This window comes from Oncorhynchus tshawytscha, linkage group LG08 (genome assembly GCF_018296145.1).
Source record: "Oncorhynchus tshawytscha isolate Ot180627B linkage group LG08, Otsh_v2.0, whole genome shotgun sequence".
NCBI classification, from domain to species: Eukaryota; Metazoa; Chordata; class Actinopteri; order Salmoniformes; family Salmonidae; genus Oncorhynchus; species Oncorhynchus tshawytscha.
Window position 1 is genome coordinate 75,077,971 of NC_056436.1, and position 27,500 is coordinate 75,105,470.

The window sequence follows — 27,500 nt, forward strand, 5'->3', positions numbered from 1 at the left end:
AATGGCGTGATGCATGTGGACGAGTGTATGGAGTTCCACCGCCTCTGGAGCGCCATGCAGTTTGTTTACTGCATACCCGTCGGCACTCACGAGTTCACCGCAGAGTGAGTTACTGTAGAGGGCATGGCAGCGTACTCACACACACAGTAAGGAGTGAGTTACTGTAGAGGGCATGGCAGCGTACTCACACACACAGTAAGGAGTGAGTTACTGTAGAGGGCATGGCAGCGTACTCACACACACACACAGTAAGGAGTGACTTACTGTAGGGGGCATGGCAGCGTACTCACATAGTAAGGAGTGACTTACTGTAGAGGGCATGGCAGCGTACTCACACAGTAAGGAGTGACTTCCTTTAGGGGGCATGGCAGCGTACTCACATAGTAAGGAGTAAGTTACTGTAGAGGGCATGGCAGCGTACTCACACAGTAAGGAGTGACTTACTGTAGGGGGCATGGCAGCGTACTCACATAGTAAGGAGTGAGTTACTGTAGAGGGCATGGCAGCGTACTCACACAGTAAGGAGTGACTTACTGTAGGGGGCATGGCAGCGTACTCACACACACAGTAAGGAGTGAGTTACTGTAGGGGGCATGGCAGCGTACTCACACACACAGTAAGGAGTGAGTTACTGTAGAGGGCATGGCAGCGTACTCACACACACAGTAAGGAGTGAGTTACTGTAGAGGGCATGGCAGCGTACTCACACACACAGTAAGGAGTGAGTTACTGTAGAAGGCATGGCAGCGTACTCACACACACAGTAAGGAGTGAGTTACTGTAAGGGGGAGTGATGGCAGGCAGTACTCACACACACTGTAAGCAGTGTGTTACTGTAGGGGGCATGGCAGCATACTCACACAGTAAGGAGTGACTTACTGTAGGGGGCATGGCAGCATACTCACACAGTAAGGAGTGACTTACTGTAGGGGGCATGGCAGCGTACTCACACAGTAAGGAGTGACTTACTGTAGGGGGCATGGCAGTGTTGTGTCTTTGGCTATGCCGGGTTAAGTGATATGACATGCTATTCTATACAATTATTTATCCGTAATTAATATTACCTAATTGACCTAATCATGTAAATGTAATTAACTAGAGAGCCGGGGCACCACAAAATAATATTTATAGAGCTGTTATCTTCCGAATAAACTCTTAAAGACCTAGTAATATTTTACATCAATAGCAGTCAATATTAATCGTCACCTTAATTCAGTCTCGTCTGAAAGTTGGAAATTCTTGGTTATATTCACAAACCCTGGCTAACAATTTGAATCAGCAATACAAAATTTGGTTTAATTATTTATTTGCTAAATACCTAACTAATCACACAGAATTACACATACACATGATTAATCATAACTTGATTTCAAATTTTGTCATAAAGGAAAACATCCATTTGGAAAAAGAAAATGGAATAAATATTTACACAGAGCTGCGCTTCAGTAGGTTGGTGGTAGATGGAAGGCCGTGTTGCCAAACCGAGTCCTCTGTCCTTTGAAGAATGTCTCTGGTGGTCAATTGGGTACTTTGTAGTAACGTCGTTGTGTGATAGACGGGATACTCTGTCTGTTCCGTCCTAACCCTCTTTTGCAGCTGCTGTTGCTAACTCAACGGCTAGGACGTATCACTTCTGTAGTGAATAAGAGTTCAAAGTTCATACCATTTCGCAACCAAAGCTCACGCTGATGTTGGTTTCGTTCTGTAGTTATTATCTGAACCATTCTGACATCGGACTGTCGTCCTCACATCCTCGGAACAGGAGGTTATATTGTCGTCAAGGCTTTATATAGTGGAGCGAGAAGGGTGTGTCTGAAAAGTTTTATAACCCATGACTCTTCACAGGGGCGGGCCACTGATTGAGCAGAGCCCTAACCTTATGAAAACCCAATTCTCACATTTTAGAAGCTAAAATCACATTTCATCCCATCACGAATAATTTCAAATTCAAACATTTAAATTGAACAACAATCCAATGTGAATCCGATAACTCTGATGTGTAGACTTTCCACTATAGAGTTTGTCATCTTATCATTGATGAGAATGTCTCAGATGACAACCGCACTGACATCATATTCATTAAGTACCACCACATATGTTCAATTGGTCGGATTACCAGAATATTGTTCATTTCCCCCCACCTTCTGATGTTCTCAGAATCTCTATGTTAACCAAGGGGTTTGCAAATGTAACATCAGTAGGGTAGAGAGAGGAAAAAGGTGGTTAGAGGTATTTATGACTGTCATAAACCTACCCCCAGGCCAACGTCATGACAGCAGCGTACTCGCACAGTAGGGAGTGAGTTACTGTAGGGGGCATGGCAGCGTACTCACACTGTAAGCAGTATGTTACTGTAGGGGGCATGGCAGCGTACTCACACTGTAAGCAGTGTGTTACTGTAGGGGGCATGGCAGCGTACTCACACTGTAAGCAGTGTGTTACTGTAGGGGGCATGGCAGCGTACTCACACAGTAAGGAGTGTGTTACTGTAGGGGGCATGGCAGCGTACTCACACAGTAAGGAGTGTGTTACTGTAGTCCTCTCAGGGCTGTTTAGTGCACATGCACAGTAGTAGATAAAGCAATCACTATCCAATCAACTGAGCTTGATTTGTAAAGCGTTTTCTACAAATACAAAGTACTTATTAAGTTCCTGTATGTATCCTCTGCAGGCAGTGTTTTGGTGACGGGCTGAACTGGGCAGGCTGTTCCATCATCGTGCTGTTGGGTCAGCAGCGCCGCTTTGACCTGTTTGACTTCTGCTACCACCTGCTCAAGGTGCAGAGGCAGGACAGCAAGGATGAGATCATCAAGAACGTGGTGGGTACCCACTGACGCTATGCACACATCTACTTCGTTTTAACCAGCATGCTAACACAGAAGTAAGATGACAGAATGGATTAAGAGATATGTCAACTGCTGGCTATTTTTTTTTTATATGAGAAGAGGAAGCTCACCATCTTTAAGTCCTTGGCTACTACAATCCTAGTCTGTGATTTTAATTTTATCATTGGATTCAAACCCCATCTCTCTATCTATCTCTCTATCTATCTCTCTATCTATCTCTCTATCTATCTATCTATCTATCTATCTCTCTATCTATCTATCTATCTATCTATCTATCTATCTATCTATCTATCTCTCTATCTCTCTATCTCTCTATCTCTCTATCTCTCTATCTATCTATCTATCTATCTATCTATCTATCTATCTATCTATCTATCTATCTATCTATCTATCTATCTATCTATCTATCTATCTACAGCCACTGAAGAAGATGGCTGACCGCATCAGGAAGTACCAGATCCTGAACAATGAGATCTTTGCCATCCTCAACAAGTACATGAAGGCTGTGGAGACCGATAGTTCCACCGTGGAGCATGTCCGCTGCTTCCAGCCACCTATACACCAGTCCCTGGCCACAACATGCTGAGAAGAACTCACACATGCTACAAACACACGCTACACACATAAGCCACACATGTCCCACAAACTACACATACACACACACACCAACCCAAATCATCACCACACAGTCTGCCTCTCTTTGGCCTCTCTTCAGACTCTCAGAGCCTTAAGATTCCAGAGGTCTGTCTGACTGTACACCATTTTGGCACCAAATATTCCATACAAATGACATTCCAATTTGCATTCCAGAATGCAACTGTCTTGGAACTTTTCGTGTCAACATGGCGACCGTTAAAAAGTATAAATCTCGAACTGAGTTTTCTGAAGTCTGAATATTTTAGGCCCATAACCACTGTCTAGTTTTAGAGGTGTGGGTGTTTTCAAATGTTAGTTTTTCTGTTCCCAACCCATGTGACTCTCACACCCAGACTCAGCATCCCTTGTCCTGTCACTAGAGCTACATGTCACATGGATGGGCTCAGTAATACACAACTGCCAATCCTGAGTGGTTACAGATCTGCAGTAATGCCCTGCTTCCCCTCTAGTCACAATGAACAGTCTATCAGATACCTCTGAGAAACCATTTAGTGAGCATCAACAATCAACCTACATAAAAGATGATAGATATGCTGGAATAATCTCCAAAACCTCAATGCATACAAATAATCTGATTCTGAAATGACCTATAACCTGAGATTATTATTTCGTAGATGACGTACGAAAGCAAACCCAACCTCCATTTTATTGAATTGCTTCATGAAGTCCACACGGGTGCTAAGTATTATGATGATACTTAATTACACCAAAGTCATCAGTGGCATTTCCCCCCATAACATCCATAATACGATCATCACACAAGTCAAGGTGTCCATTCATTCATCCCAGAGGCTAACGTGTCTGTGTCCCAAATGGCACCCTATTCCCTATATAGTGCACTACTTTTGACAAGCTCCTATAAGGAATAGGGTGCCATTTGGATGTAGCCCCACATCTCCCTGGACATACCCATGCTTAGTAAACCAGTGTCATAGGAGTAGTTAGCCACACCTCTTCTCTCCTCACACAACCCTACTGTTTCAAATAGCATAACAAGGACACTTGACTGCATAACAAGGACACTTGACTGCATAACAAGGACACGTGGCTGCATACCAAGGACACGTGGCTGCATACCAAGGACACGTGACTGCATACCAAGGACACGTGACTGCATACCAAGGACACGTGACTGCATACCAAGGACACGTGACTGCATACCAAGGACACGTGACTGCATAACAAGGACACGTGACTGCATAACAAGGACACTTGACTGCATAACAAGGACACTTGACTGCATAACAAGGACACTTGACTGCATAACAAGGACACGTGACTGCATAACAAGGACACTTGACTGCATAACAATGACACTTGACTGCATAACAAGGACACGTGACTGCATAACAAGGACACGTGACTGTATAACAAGGACACGTGACTGCATAACAAGGACACGTGACTGCATAACAAGGACACGCTTTTCTTAGTTGCTTTATTTATTTTTTACTTATTTGGGGGGTTTTAGCCTCTGAGTATAATTTTTATTCAGTTCCATTCTCCGTTGGAAATGTCACTTGAACTAAAAAGAGAAGTGTTGAGTGTTGTAATTGTTATTGTTTTTAATTCATTATTGATAATTACATTTTTCATCCTTGGTATAACTTTCCTCTTCTACTGATGAGAATCCTAATCCTCACCTACTTTTTGATTTCTCTCTGTCTTGTCAGTTTATTGAACATTTTTATATTCTGTATGTGTGCTTAATACAGTGATATTGTTTACCATTTTTTAAATTATTGACAACATCTTCATCTGCACGTGTGTGTTTTTTTTGTTTTGTTTTTCCGGAGTAAAAAAAACGTTAGAAATAATTCTTGGTTGTCAAATAACAAAAGAGACCAGGATGACTTTACTGTATTAGATAGATTTGTTCAGAGAGTGAATGGAAGATGTTGGTAGTATCACACGACCAATCCAACTCCTGTACAGTTCATTCCCTCTATAGAAGAAGAATTAAAGCAATCAATAAGTTGCATTTTCACTGTTTAGGTACGAATTACAAATTATTATTAATTAATTATTATTATTAAGTACGAATTTTTTCTTTAGCAGTGTTATCAGTCCTTTGACCCTGTTTTTTATTCTTATGAAGGAAAGTTAATCGTTACACCCATGAAGGAGCGACCATATTTTCAGTTTGAATAAAAAAACCGAAATGAAGTTTAGTTTCCTGTAATTGTTCCAATTGTCCTTTTTTAAATTATCTTTATCCACACAACTACACCTTAATGTTCATTGAATGGGTGAATCTATTGATAAGTAAAAGTTATCAGTGCATCATTTTCCAACATGTTAGCATGACAAGAAGAGCGATATATTGTAAAGGGTACGTTTGTGACAGGCTTTTGTTCATGATATTGTTGTACAAGTGATCATGTTTTGAGATACAAAAAAGGAGTAAAAGAGAATATAAAGATGTACAACGAATGGTCCTGCAAAAGGAAATGAAATTGCATTTCCATGAAATAAAAAATGTGTTAACTGAAAATGTACTAAGAATCATGTATGACCATGTACATTGTAACTTGAACATTCGATATGCATTTGAAGATAGCCACAGTGTATTCGATATGTATCAGAAGTCAGTGGGCGCTGGCGGAAGTCTCGTTTCCTCTGCTGTGATTGGTTAAATTCCTGTCGTCTTTTCTCGACGTTATGACGTTGCTAGTTTTGATAGGTCAGCGGGATACCTCACGTGTTGATACTGGAGTTTTGAATTTGAATCAGTGCGTTAGAGCTCTTCGTGCGTCGCTGTAATTTTTAAACTAGCTACTAATTTTCGAGTGAACTATTTCGTCCAAACTTAAGCCATGTCTTTTTCAAGAGCTCCAGTGAAACGATTTAATGAAAATATCGGTAAGTTAAATAATTATTTAGCTGAGCAAACCTAGCCAACTAACGTTGCTTTCTTTGGCTTAGCTAACGTTAGCTGCTTTAAGTAATTTAGCCAGCTAATCTAACGTTAGTTAGCTAAAACGTTAGCTAGATTAGTGCTAACGTAGCTATCCAACAATATTTTGTATACAATTGTTTACTAACTAGCTAGTTAACGTAAACGTTACTCCAATCCACCAAGCAAAGGGCAAAACGTCCACGTCGGTTACGGTAGTTAATTGGATACCTATGTTGATAGTCATGCCAATGCTTTTACACAGGCAGACCAATTCTGATATTTTTATTCTCACATTTGACAATAATTGAGCAAAACATGAGAATTGGGCTGCTTGTGTTTTCATCATGTTTTGTACAGGCTGCGCCCCAGCACCGGGCACATATGAGCTGAAACCAGGAGAGGTGAAGGGACCTGCCTCTTTCCACCGATCAGAGCGCTTCAAACTGCTCAAAGCCAGTGGTGGTGAGTTTAACTGTCAGACAACTGAAGCTCTACTCTAAACAAAATAATTGTCATACCAAATAACTTTAAAACTTTTGACAGTAGATCTACACTACCTGTCAAGTTTTAGAACACGTCATTCAAGGGGTTTTCTTAATTTCTACTATTTTCTACATTGTAGAATAATAATGCAGACATCAGAACTATGAAATAACACATGGAATCATGTACTAACCAAAAAAGTGTTAAACAAATCTAAATATATGTTCTATTTGTGATAATTCAAATAGACACCTTTTTGCCTTGACAGCTTTGTACACTTGGCATTCTCTCAACTAGCTTCATGAGGTTGTCACCTGGAATGCATTTACATTAACAGGTGTGCCTTGTTAAATGTTGTGTAATTTCTTTCCTTAATGCGTTTGATCCAATAAGTTGTGTTGTGACAAGGTAGGGGGGTGTACAGAAGAAAGCCCTATTTGGTAAAAGACCAAGTCCATATTATGGCAATAACAGCTCAAATAAGCAAAGAGAATGACAGTTCATCATTACTTTAAGACATGGTCAGTCAATACTTACATTTCAAGAACTATGAAAGTTTCTTGAAGTGTGGTTGCAAAAACCATCAAGCGCTATGATGAAACTGTCTCATGGGGACCGCCACAGGAAAGGAATACCCAGAGTTACATCTGCTGTAGAGGATAAGTTCATTAGAGTTACCAGCCTCAGAAATTGCAGCCCAAATGAATGCTTCACAGAGTTCAAGTAACAGACACATCTCAACATCAACTGTTCAGAGGAGACTGTGAATCAGGCCTTAATGATTGAATTGCTGCAAAGAAACACTGCTAAATGACAGCAATGAGAAGAAGAGACCTTCTTGGGCCAAGAAACACGAGCAATGAACATTAGACCAGTGGAAATTTCTCTTGTGGTCTGGAGTCCAAATTTGCGATTTTTGGCTCCAACCGCCGTGTCTTTGTGAGATGCGGTGTGGGTGACCGGATGATCTCTGCATGTGTGTTCATAAAGAATGGAGGAGGAGGTGTTATGGTGTGGGGGTGCTTTGCTGGTGACAATGTCTGTGATTTATTTAGAATTCAAGGCACACTTAACCAGCATGGTTACCACAGCATTCTGCAGCGATATGCCATCCCATCTGGTTTGCGCTTAGTGGGATTGTCATTTGTTTATCAGCAGGACAATGACCCAACTCACCTCCAGGCTGTGTAAGGGCTATTTGACCAAGAAGGAGAGTGATGGAGTGCTGCATCAGATGACCTGGCCTCCACAATCACCCGACCTCAACCTAATTGAGATGGTTTGGGATGAGTCGGACCTCAGAGTGAAGGAAAAGCAGCCAACAAGTGTTCAGCATATGTGGGAACTCCTTCAAGACTGTTGGAAAAGCATCGCAGGTGAAGCTGGTTGAGAGAATGCCAAGTGTGCAAAGCTGTCATCAAGGCAAAGGGTGGCTACTTTGAAGAATCTCAAATATAAAATATGTTTGGTTACTACATGATTCTGTGTTATTTCATAGTTTTGATGTCTTCACTGTTGTGCTGCAATGTAGAAAATAGTACAAATAAAGAAAAACCATTGAATGAGTAGGCGTTCCAAAACTTTTGACCGGTAGTGTACAGCCTAGATGTTTTTACTTTCTACACCATTGTAATTTCACCATTTTCTCCATTCAGCTCCTTTCATCCCACCACCATCTCCTTCTAAAGATGTTCCCATGTCACCTGTGGCTGTGCGTAGGACCATGTCTGTGGATGGCCTGGTAAGTTGGTGTTTCTTTTTTATTTTATTGAATATCCCAAAAATACTATATAGTGCAGTGAAGCCGCTCAACAACTACACCACACCAGTCATCCAACAGACTCCCATTCAGAGCGACACACAGAAGCATCCAGGGTCAATGCCCTGCTGAAGGGCACGTTGACAGATCTCCCACCAGGCCGAAAAGCGTGAACCCGAACCCCCCCACAGTTCTCCAATAGCTGTCCCTCAGCCATTCGAGACCCCCCCCATGAAGAAAATATACAATTCATACCATTCCCCACCCCCAAGAACCCCCCGATGCACCAACAACCAAGAAAATTAACTAAAGAGAAGAAAGGACAACTAAAATCATAACAGCAATCCCAACTGTATATGTTTGTGTGCATGTCTGGTACTATTACATGTACAGTCGTGGCCAACAGTTATGAGAATGACACAAATATGAATTTCACAAAGTGCTGCTTCAGTGTCTTTAGATATTTTTGTCAGATGTTACTATGGAATACTGAAGTATAATTACAAGCATCTCATAAGTGTCAAAGGTTTTATTGACAATTACATGAAGTTGATGCAAAGAGTCAATATTTGCAGTGTTGACCCTTCATTTTCAAGACCTCTGCAATCCGCCCTGGCATGCTGTCAATTAACTTCTGGGCCACATCCTGACTGATGGCAGCCCATTCTTGCATAATCAATGCTTGGAGTTTGTCAGAATTTGTGGGTGTTTGTTTGTCTACCCGCCTCTTGAGGATTGACCACAAGTTCTCAATGGGATTAAGGTCTGGGGAGTATCCTGGCCATGGACCCAAAATATTGATGTTTTTTTCCCTGAGCCACTTAGTTATCACTTTTGCCTTATAGCAAGGTGCTCCATCATGCTGGAAAAAGCATTGTTCGTCACCAAACTGTTCCTGGATGGTTGGGAGAAGTTGTTCTCGGAGGATGTGTTGGTACCATTCTTTATCCATGCTTGTGTTCTTAGGCAAAATTGTGAGAGCCCACTCCCTTGGCTGAGAAGCAACCCCACACATGAATGGTCTCCGAATGCTTTACTGTTGGCATGGCACAGGACTGGTGGTCGCGCTCACCTTGTCTTTTCCGGACAAGCTTTTTTCCGGATGCCCCAAACAATCGGAAAGGGGATTCATCCGAGAAAATGACTTTACCCCAGTCCTCAGCAGTCCAATCCCTGTACCTTTTGCAGAATATCAATCTGTCCCTGATGTTTTTCCTGGGGAGAAGTGGCTTCTTTGCTGCCCTTCTTGACACCAGGTCATCCTCCAAAAGTCTTCGCCTCACTGTGCGTGCAGATGCACTCACACCTGCCTGCTGCCATTCCTGAGCAAGCTCTGTACTGGTGGTGCCCCGATCCCGCAGCTGAATCAACCGTAGGAGACGGTCCTGGCGCTTGCTGGACTTTCTTGGGCGACCTGAAGCCGCCTTCACAACAATTGAACTGCACTCCTTAAAGTTCTTAATGATCCAATAAATGGTTGATTTGAAGCCCTTTTTTTGCAAAGCAATGATGACGGCACGTGTTTCCTTGCGGGTAACCATGATTGACAGAGGAAGAACAACCAGTCTGTTATTCAAACTCAACCCGCATGACAGAGTGATCTCCAGCCTTGTCCTCGTCAACACTCACACCTGTGTTAACGAGAGAATCACTGACATGATGTCAGCTGGTCCTTTTGTGGCAGGGCTGAAATGCAGCTGAAATGTTTTTTGGGGGGGATTCAGTTCATTTGCATGGCATAGTGGGACTTTACAATTAATTGCAATACATCTGATCACTCTTCATAACATTCTGGAGTATATGCAAATTGCCATCATACAAACTGAGGCAGCAGACTTTGAAAATTAGTATTTGTGTCATTCTCAAAACTTTTGGCCACGACTGTATGTGTGTTCTTGTATGCGCTTATTTGAGTGAGTGTTTGTATATGCATGTGTACACCTGCACGGCATCAGCCTCAGGCAAACCGACATTAGCTGTAAAAACTCTGCCCCTCAGTGTCATTCAAACGTATGTTTTAGTAAGTTGGTGTTCACATAATGAACACATCCTCCCTGGTTGGCACAGCCACGTCATCAAGATAACCTTGTCAGATTTGACAGTTTACTCTAGGAACTAAATGGAAGCAAACATAATGAAACTGGGAGGGACCTACTTGAATTTGTCGAATATAAACTCTTGTTTTCCTTGCGAAACGTTTTCTGTTTGGGGAAACCGTTTCTGTTGCGAAATGTTTTGCAACTGAATCTGACTAATGGATACACCCCTGGTGCTTTAAAGGGATAGTTCAGGATTTTGTCAATGGAGCCCTTTATCTACTTCTCCAGAGTCCGATAACATAATGTTAACCATTTTTGTCGGTCCAGTATGTTCTCAACTAGCCTACCTGGTTAAATAAAGGTGAAATAAATATAAATGATGGAAGCCAATGCTAACTAGTGTTAGCGCAATGACTGAAATTCTACAGGAACACCTAGCCTGATAGTTTTTCCCATACTAGCTGATCCCATAGACTTAGTCATTGCGCTAACACTAGTTAGCAATAGCACTAATTCTAGTTGGCAGCTTCCTTCAAACTGAATGCATTAACGTAAAATAGTATCCATGAGTTCATCTGACTCTGGGGAAAGTAAATGAAGGGTTTCATTGACAAAATCCTGAACTGTCCCTTGAACCTTAATGTAATGGCCCTGTGCGATTCATTATTCCATTCCTCCTTCACCCAGGTTGATGGGTCCATGTCAAAGAAAGACAAGAGCGGCCAATCGATGCAGATGAAACAGCAGAAACTCCTGGAGAAAGAGGTAGCCTAGTTATACAGACTGGTTTGAGGAGAAAAAGAAAATATTGTCTTGTCTGTCCCAATAGCATACATACATTGTCAGTGTTAGCAGTTAAATGAAATTTAGTGACGAGACTTATCATGGATGTGGACTAGAGGTCGACCGATTATGAATTTTCAACGCCGATACCGATTATTGGAGGACCGAAAAAAGCCGATACAGATTAATTGGCCGATTTTTATTTGCTTTTTTTTAACTTTGATTTAATTTAATGTATTTTTTTTTTTTTTACATTTATTTGTAATAATGACAATTACAACAATACTGAATGAACACTTATTTTAACGTAATATAATACATCAATAAAATCAATTTAGCCTCAAATAAGGAAACATGTTCAATTTGGTTTAAATAATGCAACAAAAAAAAGTGTTGGAGAAGAAAGTAAAAGTGCAATTATGAGACCATATGAAAGCTGGTTGTTCCTTTTAACATGAGTCTTCAATATTCCCATGTAAGAAGTTTTAAGTTGTAGTTATTATAGGAATTATAGGACTATTTCTCTCTCTACGATTTTTATTTCATATACCTTTGACTATTGGATGTTCTTATAGGTACTTTTGTATTGCCAGTGTAACAGTATAGCTTCCGTCCCTCTTTGCTCCTCCCTGGGCTCGAACCAGGAACACAACGACAACAACCACCCTCGAGGCAGCGTTACCCATGCAGAGCAAGGGGAACAACCACTCTAAGTCTCAGAGCGAGGGACGTTTGAAACGCTATTAGCACGCACCCCGCTAACTAGCTAGTCATTTCACATCGGTTACTGCAGCCTAATCTCGGGAGTTGATAGGATTGAAGTCATAAACAGTGCAATGCTTGAAGCATTGCGACGAGCTGCTGGCAAAACGCACGAAAGTGCGGTTTGAATGAATGCTTAAGAGCCTGCTGCTGCCTACCACCGCTCAGTCAGACTTCTCTATCAAATCATAGACTTAAGTATAACATAATAACATATTAATAACCTACGGCTTGTATTTCTATGGTCAAATCCGGAAACTATCATTTCGAAAACAAAACGTTTATTTCTGTGTAATACGGAACCGTTCCGTATTTTATCTAACGGATGGCATCCCTAAGTCTAAATATTGCTGTTACATTGTAAAACCTTCAATGTTATGTCACAATTACGTAAAATTCTGGGAAATTAGTTCGCAATGAGCCAGGCTGCCCAAACTGTTGCATATACCCTGACTCTGCGTACAATGAACGCAAATGAAGTGACACAATTTCACCTGGTTAATATTGCCTGCTTACCTTTCTTTTAGCTAAATCTGCAGGTTTAAAAATATATACTACTTTGTATTGATTTTAAGAAAGGCATTGTTTATGGTTAGGTACACATTGGAGCAATGTGTACCTCGTGAGGCAGGTGGTTAGAGTGTTGGACTAGTTAACCGTAAGGTTGCAAGATTGAATCCCCAAGCTGACAAGGTAAAAATCTGTCGTTCTGCCCATGAACAAGGCAGTTAACCTACCGTTCCTAGGCCGTCATTGAAATTAAGAATGTGTTCTTAACCTGTAGTGACGACCAGCCCGTGAACGGGACCGTTATCATCATCTGACACTAATTAGCATAACGCATGGACATAAATATTCCTATTCATGAAAATCACAAGAAAAATATATATTGGAACAGGGCTTAGCCTTTTCTTAATCACCCTGTCATCTCAGATTTTCAAAATATGCTTTACAGCCAACGCTAGACAAGCATTTGTGTAAGTTTATCATAGCCTAGCATAGCATTATGCCTTGCTAGCAGCAGGCAAACTTGTCACGGAAATTAGAAAAGCAATCAAATTAAATCGTTTACCTTTGAACTTCGGATGTTTTCACTCACGAAACTCCCAGGTAGACAGCCAAAGTTCATTTTTCCCCAAAATATTATTTTTGTAGGCGAAATATTGTAGGCCCCCTAACACCAAGAGGTTAACTGACTTCACTCGTTAAATAAAGTTGTAAAATATAAAAATATTTTAAAAAACGGCAAAATCGACATCCAAAAATACAGATTTCCGATTGTTACGAAAACTTAATCGGCCATTCTGATTAATTGGTCGACCTCTAATGTGGACACAAGGTTTTCCAGTTATCACAGCTGCTGTGACCTACCTTACTGCACGCCTTATTTTCTTCCTTCAATCTGATCCACCCTGTCTCTTCCCTCCCTCCTGTAGATCCGGTCCCTGGTGCAGCAGCGCGGGGAGCAGGACAGGCGCCTGGTAACCCTGGAGGAGGAGCTGAGGAAGGTGGAGGCCAAGCTGTTGTCTGCGGTCAGGGAGAAGACTGGTCTGGCAGCTAACGTCACCACCCTGGAGAGACAGCTGGCTGAGCTTAAGAAGACTAACGAGTTCCTCAAGAACAAGGTAATGTGGTGTTTGATGGTAGTCAAACGTTGGTATGCTCAACTCAATGGGTTGCTTTCCTAACAGATTTGGCCAAGTGCTGAAATGAAAAGCTATTTCAATGGAGAATCTCCATTTTTAAGAATGCTTTTTAGTTTTGGACTTAATCTGTGCTTGGGAAACTGGCCCAAATGGTCTTAAAGCAAAAGTCTTTAACTGCAGGGTTAGAAAGGTATAAACTGGTTATGGGTTATCTGGGTCTAGTTGACAAAACAATACTGTTATCGGGTACTACCCCCAACTTGTTCAATTACAAATGTTTGCATTTTCTGTTTGTACCTTGTTTTGTAATTGTCTTGTGTTCCACCAGGTTTCTGCAGACACCACTAAGAAGAGGATCCAGTCTCTGTCTATGGAGCTGATGGAGGCCAGAAACAAATTGGACGTCCATGACAAGGTATGGCGTGTTCAGCACTACCCAAAGTGTTCAAATTTTCAGATTGAAATATGCTGTATAGAACATACTAATATTTCAAATAAATTACTACGTTGGCTCTATTCATGGCATTTCTATCTGCAAGGTTTGGCTCTATTCATCACATTTCTATCTGCCAGGTTTGGCTCTGTCGTGTCTTTGGCTATGCCGGATTAAGTAATATGACATGCTAGTCTATAAAATAATTTATCCGTAATTACTATTACCTGATTGAGCTAATCATGTAAAGGTAATTAACTAGAGTCGGGCAACACAAAATAATATTTATAGAGCTGTTATCTCCCGAATAAACTCTTAAAGACCTAGTAATAGTTTACATCAATAGCAGTCAATATTAATCGTCATCTTAATTCAGTCTCATCTGAAAGTTGTAAATTCTTGGTTATCTGCACAAAACCTGGCTAACAATCAGCAATACAAAATTGGGTTTATTTATTTACTAAATAATCACACAGAATTACACATACATATAATTAAATCATAACTTGATTACAAATGACTTCATAAAGGAAAACGTCCCTAGCCGGCGGAACAGATATGACAGCTTGTTACACAAAGGAAAAGGGCTGGGTTTGAGTGAAAGAGCGGGAAGACTGAGGGACACAGGGAGAAGCTGTGCTATCTTAAATACACTATATGATGCATTCTAAATTACCGCCCATTTGGAAAAGGAGGTTGGTGGTAGATGGAAGACCGTGTAGCCAAACCGAGTTCTGTGTCCTTTGAAGAATGTCTCTGGTGATCAATTGGATAAGTTGTAGTAGTGTCGTTGTGTGATTGATGGGATACTCTTGTCTGTTCCTTCCTAACCTGCGTTTGCAGCTGCTGTTGCTAACTCAACGGCTAGGAGGTATCACTTCTGTAGTGAATAAGAGTTCAAAGTTCATACCATTCGCAACCAAAGCTCACACTGATGTTGGTTTCGTTCTGTAGTTATTATCTGAACCATTCTGACATCGGACTGTTGTCCTACATCCTCGAAACAGGAGGTTACATTGTCGTCAAGGGCTTATATAGGAAGGGAGAGGAGGGCGTGTTTGAAAAGTTTTATAGCTCATGTCCCTTCACAGGGGCGGGCCACTGATTGAGCAGAGCCCTGTCTTATGAAAACCCAAATCTTACATTTAGAAGCTAAAATCACATTTCATCCCATCACAAATCATTTCATATTCAAACATTTAAATTGAACAACAATTCCATGTGAATCCGATAACTCTGTGTAGACTTTCCACTGTAGAGTTTGTCATCTTATCATTGATGAGAATGTCTCAGATGACAACCGAACTGACATCATATTCATTAAGTACCACCGCATATGTTCAATTGGTCGGATTACCAGAATATAGTTCATTTCCTCCCACCTTCTGATGTTCCCAGAATCTCTGTTAACCAAGGTTTTTACAAATGTAACATCAGTAGGGTAGAGAGAGGAAAAGGGGGGAAGATGTATTTATGACTGTCATAAACCTACCCCCAGGCCAACGTCATGACAGCTCTATTCATCACATTTCTATCTGCAAGGTTTGGCTCTATTCATCACATATCTATATCTGCAAGGTTTGGTGACTGAATGTGGCCCTGTTCACCATTTACTATCCTGTCTATCTAGTGGTGTTTGCCTTACACACCTCTTTCGCTCTAAATTATTGTGTGTGCTGATATTGTTTTTGTTCAGGAGCTGAGTTTCCTGCAGGTGTAGTATGGATGGTTGAGTGAATGACAGTTGTTGTCCTATCAGGAGCTGAGTTTCCTCCAGATCAGTACAGAGGGCCAGGTGAAGTTGCTGGAGACAGACCTGGAGGCAGCCAGAGCTACACTCACCGCCCTGAGGGAGAGGAACAAGGACCTGGGTGAGAACACCTGACCTCAGTGACACCTCATCGTTAACCTGCCTAGTGCTTATCAATCAATCAAATGTTTTCTATACAGGACATTTCTTACCAACAAAATCTAGTTCAAAGTCCTAAACTAATAAAGGTGAGAAAGATTAACACAATTTAAAATTAAGAGATGGATTAAAATAGTCAAACAAGCCTGTGTTGACACCTTACCCCTAATACAGTACCTGGCTTAGTTGGACAAAAAAATGTTTTTTTAAAAGTAATGTTTGGTTTTCAGAGGACCTCCACCATGACACCAAAGTCCAGAACGAGGAGCTGGAGAATGATATGGATACGCTGCAAGGTAAGTTGTGTGTTTATGTCCATTCTCCCATCCTCTGTATAATTCCTCCTTTAGATGGTATGATTCTAACCATGTGCTGTATCCCTGTTTCTCAGCTGTGATCCAGGAGCTGAGAGAGGAGGTCAATGTTCTTCAGGGTTACCTGGACACAGCCAACGACCACATCCAGGTACTAATATACTGGTCACTGAGGGAAGAAACATAAGGAGACACACATCCATGAACTAATATACTGGTCACTGAGGGAAGAAACATGTAAGGAGAGACCCACACATTCAGGAACTAATATACTGGTCACTGAGGGAAGAAACATGTAAGGAGAGACCCACACATACAGGAACTAATATACTGGTCACTGAGGGAAGAAACATGTAAGGAGACACACATTCAGGAACTAATATACTGGTCACTGAGGGAAGAAACATGTAAGGAGACACACACATCCAGGAACTAATATACTGGTCACTGAGGGAAGAAACATGTAAGGAGAGACCCACACATTCAGGAACTAATATACTGGTCACTGAGGGAAGAAACATGTAAGGAGACACACACATACAGGAAATAATATGCTGGTCACTGAGGGAAGAAACATGTAAGGAGACACACATTCAGGAACTAATATACTGGTCACTGAGGGAAGAAACATGTAAGGAGACACACATCCAGGAACTAATATACTGGTCACTGAGGGAAGAAACATGTAAGGAGACACACATCCAGGAACTAATATACTGGTCACTGAGGGAAGAAACATGTAAGGAGACACACACATCTAGGAACTAATATACTGGTCACTGAGGGAAGAAACATGTAAGGAGACACACACAAAGTCAAATGAAACTAGTTCAGACAGGACAAACCATTCGATAAGGGAGAGGAATGGTAAAAAAAAAAAATCTCAAAGGGAATGTTTCCAATTTTTTGGGGAGGGCTTAATAAGGGAGGGATAGAAGGAAGGAGAGGTTGATGATTAAACTGGAGGGAGGGAACAAGATATGAAATACTAACATTTTAAAACATTTATTTAACCTTTATTTAACAATGACGGCCAAACCCTCCCCTAACCCGGATGACGCTGGGCCAATTGTGCACTGCCCTATGGGACTTCTGATCACGGCCGGTTGTGAGCCCGGGATCGAACAAGGGTCTGTAGTGACGCCTATAACACAGATGCTGCGCCACTCGAGAGCCTGTTAAACATACTGTTTACTGAGGGAAGAAATGTGTATGGAGAAACTACTTGACTGGTCCACGATCATGCTTACATCGGGTTTTCAACGTAGACAGAAAATAGTTATAATTGAGGCTGTTATAGCATGCTATTGTGTATCCTTAGGATCTGCGTATGAAGCTTCATGGGAAGACCGAGATGGTGAACAGCATCTCTGAGTCTCAGCAGGAGAAACTGGGGTGAGCAAATGCACATGTCCTCCCTGAACAACTTCTTTCAGAATGAAATTCAGGGTTTATTTTTCTGTCCACGTTGAAATTGATGACATCAGTTTCCAAGTTGTCTTGGTTGACATGCAAAACAACAGCTGATCTCACACCATGTCCTTTTCTCTCAGCCATCTTGAGCAGAAACTTGAGCAGTGCACCGCGGAGCTCGAAAACTCTCAGAACACTCTCCGTCAGAAGGAGGAGGAGTCAGAGAAAGGTCAGCAGGACCTGCAGGCTTCCCGTGATGCTTTGCAGGAGACGGAGAAGCTTCTGGAGCGGCGAGAGGCGGAGCTGATGTCCTCCCAGAAGGCATTGGGAGAGATGGAGGTACAGATGCAACGGGCCAACCAGGAAGTGTCTGACTCCCAGATTGCAGTGCGGCAGCAAGAGGCGGAGCTAGTGCGGCTGCGAGAGGTGCTGAGGAGGACAGGGGAGGAGCTGGATGAGAAAGTAGCTCACCTGGAAGAGAAGTGCAAGGTCCTGGAGGAGGAGAGCGGTACACAAACAATCCTAGTCCCTAATTTATATTACTGACATACCCTAAAGTACTAGACTCTTGATGGTTCTTTGTAGATCTGAAAGAATGGCTATAATGGGAACTTATCTTAAGCAGATTTATCAGGAATTTCAGACCTTACCCTTTTCCAGTTTTCCTGAAGGGTCAGGTTTTGGGGTATTGTTTCTAGGTTGCTCTTATCTGTGTGGGCTCTAATTCAAGTGTCTGTGTGTCTGTCTTTAGTTAGTAGCCAGGGGAGAGTGGAGGAGCTGAAGGCAGAGCTGAGCCTCCTGCGGGAGAACAGGAGGAGTCAGGAGGAGGTGCAGGAGCAGCTGGAGCAGACACACACCTCCCTGGCTGAGGAGCTGAAGCAGGAAAAGGTTAGTGGTGTTGGGGATGACTTGAATCCAATATGGCACCCATTAAAATCCTACATCTGACTCTCCTCTCGTTCTCCCCAGGAGCATGCAGCCTCCCTGGCCTCAGTGCTGGAGAGGGTGAGGGAGGAGACAGAGGAGGAAAGGAAACAGTTGGAGGATGAGTTGGAGGAGGCTCTAGGAGTGCTGTCGGTTCTGGAGTTGCAGGATGAGCGGAGAGGGGAGGCCCTACAGGGTCTCCAACAGGAGAAGACCGAGTTGGAGAGAGAGCTGACTGAGACCAGAGCACTGCTAGACAGGTGAGTCTGGAGGTTTAACGTGAAACGAAAAACATGAATGTCAGCTTTGCTTTTAACATCCTTTGAAATAGTGTTTCAAATAAGAGAAGTTGGTTGGCTGGAGTTGCTGTGGAGTTTAGCTACAGGTTTAGCTGAATCGAAGGTTGCATCCCAAATAGTTACTCATTATGCAGGGCTTGACTGAAAGCTCGAGTCACTTGTCGCCCCCCCCTAAAAAAAGCACTGCACTGCTTCTTGACACACTGCTTGCTTAACCTGGAAACCAGCCGCACCAATGTGTCGGAGGAAACACTGTACACTTGGCGACGGAAGTCTGCTTGCATGTCACAAGGAGTTGCAAGAGTGCAGTGGGACAAGGACATCCCAGCCAGTGGGATTGATAAAGACGACCGGCGCCCCCGGGGATCGGATGAAGACGACTGGCGCCCCCGGGGATCGGATGAAGACGACCGGCGCCCCGGGATCGGATGAAGACGACCGGCGCCCCGGGGATCGGATGAAGATGACCGCGCCCCGGGATCGGATGAAGACGACCGGCGCCCCCGGGGATCGGATGAAGACGACCGGCGCCCCCGGGGATCGGATGAAGACGACCGGCGCCCCCGGGGATCGGATGAAGACGACCGGCGCCCCCGGGGATCGGATGAAGACAGCTTGTGCCTGTCAATGCAATACAATTCTTCTCTGACGCGGTCTACAGAAATTGGGAGACAATCTGATCCAATAATCGGAGTATATTTTTGATATTGCGATTTTATTTTTTTACTTGTCCAGGCAACTTAAAGCTATATTCTGCTTCCCTGACAAATGTTTTTTTTTTCTTATACAGGGAAAGCGGACAAGTGTTAATGTCGAGCCCTGTTATGTGACTAAGATTAGGAATTCTGCACCTCCCCTTTGCTCAAACTGTTCCTTTCAGCGTTGTGTGTTGTATCTCCATCCAGGAGGAGCAGTGACGTGCAGGTGGTACACTCTACCATGAGGAGCCTGCAGGAGGAACACATCACCTCCCTCAGCAAGATAGGAGACCTGGCCACTGAACTGGAGAGGTATGGAGTTGACCTGTTGTCCAATACTCATGTGTTTAAAGGGACCCTTTCACAAAGAAAAAAACAACACTTTCATTCTTGTTTCACTAAAATGAACTTTTGATGGATGAAAACATCTGAAACTTCATTTTAAGTAAACTGTCCCTTTAACTTTGGGTTAAAGTATTAGCAGTCATGGCTCTGTAAAGGCTAATTTATGGTCAATCGGGTTCTGCAGTGTCAGTACAGCGTTAATGACAGTTCAGGGCAGTCTAACTTCTTGCTCTTCGTAGAGCGGAGGAGAGCTGTTGTCTTGGAGTGAGTTTGTGTTTATACAGGACGTACTGCCCCCACCTACCGCCAATGTGGAGATATATGGACCTCTCTGCATTGCCATTTGTTTGGGCGGGAGATGCATGGCATCGCAGTACGAAGCTTGATTTGGCCTCCGGAGGCTCTGCAATTGTCACACCCTCCGTACGGAGCCTCCACACCATATCCCCGGATCAAGCATAAATCTGCTTTAAGACTTCAAAATGTGTGTTTTGTTCCACCAGCTCCAGGCAGGCCCTGAAGGGAGCAGAGGAGAGGGCTAGAGCGCTGGAGGAAGAGGTGGAGAGGGTGACGAAGCAGATGAAAGAAGAGATGGAGAGAGTGAATCAGTGTAAAGAGGTGGAGGTGAAGAAAGTGAGGGAGGAGATGGAGGGGGAGCAGGAGAAACATCTAGCTGACCAGCAGGCTCAGGAGAAAGCAAGAGCGGAGTATGCAAGGTGAGCTCATAAGGCTCCTCAATATTTGGTGATTGAATATGCAACCTCTGACGCTCTCCCTTCTCTCGGTCCCCCACCTCCCCTCTAGAATACTGTTGGCGGCACAGACTCGTCTAGCTCAGAGAGATGAGGAGATGAAGAGGGCTGAGGAGGAGGTGCAGAGACAGCTGCAGGAGGAGAGGATGGAGAAAGAGGAGGTTCAAAGGCTACTGGAGCAGGAGAGAGGAGAGAGGGAGGTGCAGAGGAGAGACTTGAAGCAATGGATGTCAGAGGAGGTGGGGAGGCTAGAGAGACAGGTGGAGGTGTTAGAGGAGGAGAAGCTAGCTCTTAAGTGCTTGGTAGGAGAGGTGGGAAAGGAGAAACAGAGCCTTCACAACCATTTGGAGAAGATGGAGGATCAGGTACAGAAAGATCTGCCCTGTCTAGAGAACCACATGGAGGTAGAGAAAGAGAGGGATGAACTGAAAACGGTAGTGGAGATGTTTGAAATAGACAAACGGGGCCTTCAGGACCAGGTAGAACTAATACACAACCGACTGATGAAGGCAGAAGAACAGAGAGCGAGTCTCCAGAGCCAGTTAGAACTGATGGAAGAGAAGGTTTCTCTCCAGAGCCAGGTGGACCCAGTTGTCCAGGAGAAGGTGACTCTCCAGAGCCAGGTGGACGTGGTGGTCAAGGAGAAGGTGACTCTCCAGAGCCAGGTGGACCCAGTTGTCCAGGAGAAGGTGACTCTCCAGTGGGAGATGGAGGAACAGAGAAGAGACTTCCAGAGACAGCTGGTGGCAACTCGGGACAAGAGGTGAGGAGGACCAGGCTGTGAAGATCAGGGCCTGTATTCATGAACTGTCTGAGTGCTGTTCTTGGATCAGTTTCCCCTTTCAGATGAATGAATAAATGCAATTGCATGGACAGGGGAACTGACCCTGGAGCCGCACCCTACTCTGAGACCTTATGAATACGCGCCCAGATCATCAAGTAGAAGACAATGGTATTATAACACCAAAGGATAGGCTCTCAATACACTGTTCCAACTCTGTCCTTTCCTCTGTCAGTGATGCAGAGACAGAACACTGGAGAAGACAGTACGAGGAGCTCTACACTAAGGTCAAGCCCTTCCAGGTCAGTCACAGCAGAGGCAAGGGGTCACCACTGCCGCATTTGGGAAATGTAGTTCCTCTGAGATGTTTTCTTCTGTGTTGCTGCCAATGGTCATGTATATTTCCCCATATGAATAGAAGGGGTACACCCATCATTGACTTAAACAGGGGAGAGCCCATTCTACTGTTTCAAATTCTATGTTCCCCCATCTCTTCCTCTGGTTGGTCTGGCCCTGCAGGAGCAGCTGAATGGGTTTGCTGCAGAACGGGACGCGCTACTGAATGAGAATGGGGCAAACCAGGAGGAGCTGACCCGGCTCGCGGACGCCTACGCTCGTCTGCTGGGCCACCAGAACCAGAAACAGAAGATCAGACACGTGGTGAAGCTCAAAGATGAGAACGTCTCCCTCAAACAGGTCAGATGCCTCCGTCTGGTTTACAGATTTAAATACTGTATAAGCATGGGCTATATTGATTGGAGTTAACAAAATGTGATTATAGCAACACACACACTTTAGTTGCCACTAAATTGTGGAGTGGAAGTTTCGCCATTGTTTTCATATATCCACTTCTTTTAAATCCATGAAGGGAATGGTGTTGGTAAAAGCTTTTTGGGTGTATTACAGTCGGACATGATTGTAAAGTGTGTGTGTGTGTGTGTGTGTGTAGGAGCTGTCTAAGCTGCGTGCCCAGGTGTCTCGTCAGAAGGGAGGCCAGCCCCAACGCAGGGTTGACCCCATCAAAGCCTTGAACCACCTGGACAGGAAGGAGAACGAGCAGCCTGCTGCCGCACCTCTCAGACAGGGTGAGTACACACCAGCGTCGTTTTTTTCGTGAGTAATTGACAGCATTTGGCAGATTTTTAAAGTCACATGAACATTGTCTGACAATCACATTGGCTGCATGGCAGTTGGTTCAGGTTGTCTTTCAATGGCATCACCTGTACTCTGCCTGTCTTGATCTATGCTCACATAGTGAACTTACAACAACAATTTGGCCCAACCTGTGACAGACACAGCTGTTTTTGGCTCATGTGTGAAGTGTTCATCTATTTTATGAATACTTTTTCTAGATTAATCTGCCCAAGAACTGACAAATGTCCACTAATGCCTGTTTGTGTAGGGTATATCTAGCTACAGATGTCTGGTCTTAATTTGAGCTAGATTGCTATAGCGGGAAAATAATCCTGCAGCAATGGGACATGTGGATTATAATTAATGGACATTTTTGTTGGGGCCGATACATTTTTTTGTTAGGGAAAATCAAGTCTGAAATTTTGAGTCGAAATTGCAAACTTCAGAAGCTTTTTTTTTTACCTGAAATGTACCCCTCCCCTCATCAGAGGACTAAATAAATGTAACTGGACTACATAAAAGTAACTCTAATCCTGTCTCTTTTAGGAAACCGCTGTTGAAAGGTAAACAATGGACAGACCCTCATAGAAAGCACCAACTGTCCTGGGTGAACAGGATGCCTCCTGTTGAGTCAAGAGGATGTCATGGTCTTGCCTAATATTTGCCATTTGATACCAAATGCTCTGAAAAGCTACTTGATGAATCTACAAGGGGGGTGGGGGGTGTTTGCAACCCTGTATATGTTTTAGCAGAAACAAAGGCCTTTATCTTTCTATCCTATAGAGCAATTATGTCAGTATCAGCATGAAACATGCCCGTCATTCTTTTGCTACAGCATTCATATTAAGCACAATGTTTTGTTTTCTTCAACATAACATACAGTTGTGTATAATGCAAATACACTACATGTTTAGCTCTATTCATTTACATTTAGTTTGTTAGTTTGTTTGATCTTATTTCCAGAAGATGGGAATGTAAGTTCTCTTTTCACTGGTTTACCTTTTTACTTTCTTCCAACAGCCTGACTCTTGTAAATAAAGCCCCACATGTTCTCTCTTCCTTCACACTGAGAGAAGCGGGATGATTGTTTTAAATAAATGTAGGGATTGTGTTTTTGATGTGGGATCATTCCATACACGCCTGTTGACGTTACTGTTATACCTTGCCTGACATGGGCCTGTTGACGTTACTGTTATACCTTGTCTGACATGGGCCTGTTGACGTTACTGTTATACCTTGTCTGACATGGGCCTGTTGACGTTACTGTTATACCTTGTCTGACATGGGCCTGTTGACGTTACTGTTATACCTTGTCTGACATGGGCCTGTTGACGTTACTGTTATACCTTGTCTGACATGGGCCTGTTGACGTTACTGTTATACCTTGTCTGACATGGGCCTGTTGACGTTACTGTTATACCTTGTCTGACATGGGCCTGTTGACGTTACTGTTATACCTTGTCTGACATGGGCCTGTTGACGTTACTGTTATACCTTGTCTGACATGGGCCTGTTGACGTTACTGTTATACCTTGTCTGACATGGGCCTGTTGACGTTACTGTTATACCTGTTGACGTTACTGCCTTGACATGGGCCTGTTGACGTTACTGTTATACCTTGCCTGACATGGGCCTGTTGACGTTACTGTTATACCTTGTCTGACATGGGCCTGTTGACGTTACTGTTATACCTTGTCTGACATGGGCCTGTTGACGTTACTGTTATACCTTGTCTGACATGGGCCTGTTGACATTACTGTTATACCTTGTCTGACATGGGCCTGTTGACGTTACTGTTATACCTTGTCTGACATGGGCCTGTTGACGGGCCTGTTGACGTTACTGTTATACCTTGTCTGACATGGGCCTGTTGACGTTACTGTTATACCTTGTCTGACATGGGCCTGTTGACGTTACTGTTATACCTTGTCTGACATGGGCCTGTTGACGTTACTGTTATACCTTGTCTGACATGGGCCTGTTGACGTTACTGTTATACCTTGTCATGACATGGGCCTGTTGACGTTACTGTTATACCTTGTCTGACATGGGCCTGTTGACGTTACTGTTATACCTTGTCTGACATGGGCCTGTTGACGTTACTGTTATACCTTGTCTGACATGGGCCTGTTGACGTTACTGTTATACCTTGTCTGACATGGGCCTGTTGACGTTACTGTTATACCTTGCCTGACATGGGCCTGTTCATTCACAACAAAATGGGGAAACACTTTCTGAAATGAGTTGTGTTCAACGTCCCATACCTATGAACTTGTTTGATCAGACACTACTGTGAACCAGCATACCTGCTCGTCAGAGCCACATATTTAGAGCTGAGCCATCTTAAAGGTTTGAATATTCTGATATTAGGCATGGTTAGATATTATTTATATTCCTAATGTTTAATGGGGTGTGTTTGTAAATTCACATGGGCAGAAACCTCAGTCCCATGTCTCCTGACACCAACAGCCACATTCTGCTGTAGCCAGTTGAGAGTATGATTTGTATCTCCTTCCTTTTCCTTCATAACTGGAACAAAGACCCACTGTCTTCAACATACCAACAGTCTGTTACTGGTCATACACATGTTTTATTTTTTCTGTAGTCCCCCCCTTGACATTTAGTTTTATACAAGATTGCCATGTCCTTCCACCAGTAGCTCTTGAGGCTAGTCTGCGCTCTTATCAATCGAGTGTAGACTATGAGGAGTAGACTCCAGTCAGTCGCAGTAGCTCTGCAGGTGGCTGAAGCTACATGGCTTATGACAGCACTGTTCCACAATGCCTCTTTTCACCTTCTGGTCTTCGTGGTCCTTCCATGGATGTTCCTGCTTCACCCTCCAACCCTGTCTGCTCTTCCTAGACAGGAACCCTTTAAAGTAGAGGGTGAGAAATGGAGGGATGTAGAGAGGGAGAGTTCCCAAAAGCTGTGAAGTAAAGCAGATCAGCAAACTCCTTCACTCACGCAAAATACCAGTTAGAATGTTGGCTGTTTAACAGAGACTGAATGAGCGTGTTATCAGAGTTTCACAATCCGTTTAGTCTTGTTTAAGGCTCTCCACGTCCTTCAGAGGAGAGATCTGACAGGTGTAGCTCAGCTTCCTACCTCTGAAGTAAAGTTAACTTCAGACATATCAATGGGATGTCTGAGCACGGGGTTTAACTGAGGTGATTGATCCACTTAGATCATGTTCTGGGAGAGAATATAATGAGGAATGTGGAGAATTCACAAGATTCTTAAAATCTGATATCTCACAAAGTCGGTAGTTAGGAACGGTCTCAGCAAAAGATCAGTAGGGATAGCTACAGTATATGACAAACTTCAAGAGAAGGTATACCCTCTTCAACATACCCTCTTCACAGATGGAAGAGAGAGACTGACTGAAGTCAAATATTTAATGTTTGCTGATGACCTGGTGCTTCTGTCCTTCAACCAAGGAGGACCTACAGCTGCACCCAGATCTTCTGTCAGACCTGGGCCCTGACAGTAAATATCAGTAAGACAAAAATAATGGTGTTCCAAAAAAGGTTCAGTTGCCAGGACCACAAATACAAATCCATCTAGACACCGCTGCCCTAGAGCACACAAACAACTAAATAACTCGGCCTAAACATCAGCGCCACAGGTAACTTCCACAGAGCTGTGAATGATCTGAGAGACAAGGCAGGAAGGGCCTTCTATGCCATCAAAAGTACTTGAATCAGTTATAGAGTCCATTGTCTTTATGGTTGTGAGGTCTGGGAACCGCTCACCAACCAAGAATTCACAAAATGGGACAAACACCAAATTGAGAGACTACATGCAGAATTCTGCAAAAACATCCTCTATGTACAACATAAAACACCAAATAATGCATGCAGAGCAGAATTAGGCCGATACACGCTAATTATCAAAATCCAGAAAATAAGTGATTCCAAAACCTTCCATAACAAAGCCGTCACCAACAGAGAGATGAACCTGGAGAAGAGTCCCCTAAGCAAGCTGGTCCTAGGGCTCTGTTCACAAACACAATTAGACCTAACCTAAATATGAGAAAATAAAAATAAAATTACTTGACACATTGGAAAGAATTTACCAAAAAATAAAGCAAACTAGAATGCTATTTGGTCCTTAACAGAGAACACAGTGGCAGAAACTTAAGGAAAGCTTTGACTATGTCCAGACTCAGTGAGCATGGCCTTGCTGTTGAGGTAGGCAGAACTGTCTCTCAAGAGAAGACAGGCTATGTGCACGCTGCCCACAAAATGAGGTGGAAACAGCTGTACTTCCTAAAAATGAGGTGGAAACTGAGTTGCACTTCCTAACCTGCCAAATGTATGACCATATTAGAGACACATATTTCCTTCAGATTACACAGATCCACAAATTTTGAGAACCCCATATCTATTGGGTGAAATACCACAGTGTGTTTTGCCACAAGAAAAGGGCAACCAGTGAAGAACAAACACCATTGTAAATACAACCCATATTTGTTTTGTACATAAACTATTTCCACATCATTATAACACTACATAGCCATAATATGACTTTTGAAACCTGTGTGTCCTGTTCACTGTTCATTTTTGGTTGTTTATTTCAGTTTAGTTTATGATCTATTTCACTTGCTTTGACAATGTAAACATAT

The 27,500-nt window shown here is 43.1% G+C and overlaps 3 protein-coding genes across 4 annotated transcripts in view; 2 read left to right on the forward strand and 1 right to left on the reverse strand.

The window, feature by feature from the left end:
- cyfip2 (cytoplasmic FMR1 interacting protein 2) overlaps positions 1 to 5,669 on the forward strand; it is a 65,354-nt gene extending 59,685 nt beyond the window's left edge. The window contains exons 28-30 of the mRNA XM_042325963.1: positions 1 to 104; positions 2,672 to 2,819; positions 3,265 to 5,669. The exon at positions 1 to 104 is cut by the window's left edge and continues 135 nt beyond it. Coding sequence (XP_042181897.1) covers positions 1 to 104; positions 2,672 to 2,819; positions 3,265 to 3,432 — 420 coding nt within the window. The 3' untranslated portion in view covers positions 3,433 to 5,669. The remainder of the gene's footprint in view (positions 105 to 2,671; positions 2,820 to 3,264) is intronic.
- Positions 5,670 to 6,198: 529 nt separating this feature from the next.
- hmmr (hyaluronan-mediated motility receptor (RHAMM)) lies at positions 6,199 to 23,987 on the forward strand. Its single transcript, XM_024428751.2, has 20 exons — positions 6,199 to 6,365; positions 6,760 to 6,864; positions 8,541 to 8,626; positions 11,371 to 11,448; positions 13,665 to 13,853; positions 14,203 to 14,289; positions 16,067 to 16,178; positions 16,447 to 16,512; positions 16,608 to 16,681; positions 17,852 to 17,925; positions 18,084 to 18,451; positions 18,695 to 18,831; positions 18,913 to 19,127; positions 20,072 to 20,176; positions 20,713 to 20,925; positions 21,014 to 21,724; positions 21,978 to 22,044; positions 22,262 to 22,438; positions 22,692 to 22,827; positions 23,423 to 23,987. The coding sequence occupies exons 1-20, from the start codon at positions 6,320 to 6,322 to the stop codon at positions 23,434 to 23,436; spliced, it is 3,060 nt and encodes a 1,019-aa protein (XP_024284519.1). The 5' UTR covers positions 6,199 to 6,319; the 3' UTR covers positions 23,437 to 23,987.
- Positions 23,988 to 25,453: 1,466 nt separating this feature from the next.
- LOC112255913 (insulin-like) overlaps positions 25,454 to 27,500 on the reverse strand; it is a 6,152-nt gene continuing 4,105 nt past the window's right edge. For both annotated transcript variants that reach the window (XM_024428753.2, XM_024428752.2), the window contains one exon: positions 25,454 to 25,747. In XM_024428753.2, coding sequence (XP_024284521.1) covers positions 25,596 to 25,747 — 152 coding nt within the window. In that variant the 3' untranslated portion in view covers positions 25,454 to 25,595. The remainder of the gene's footprint in view (positions 25,748 to 27,500) is intronic.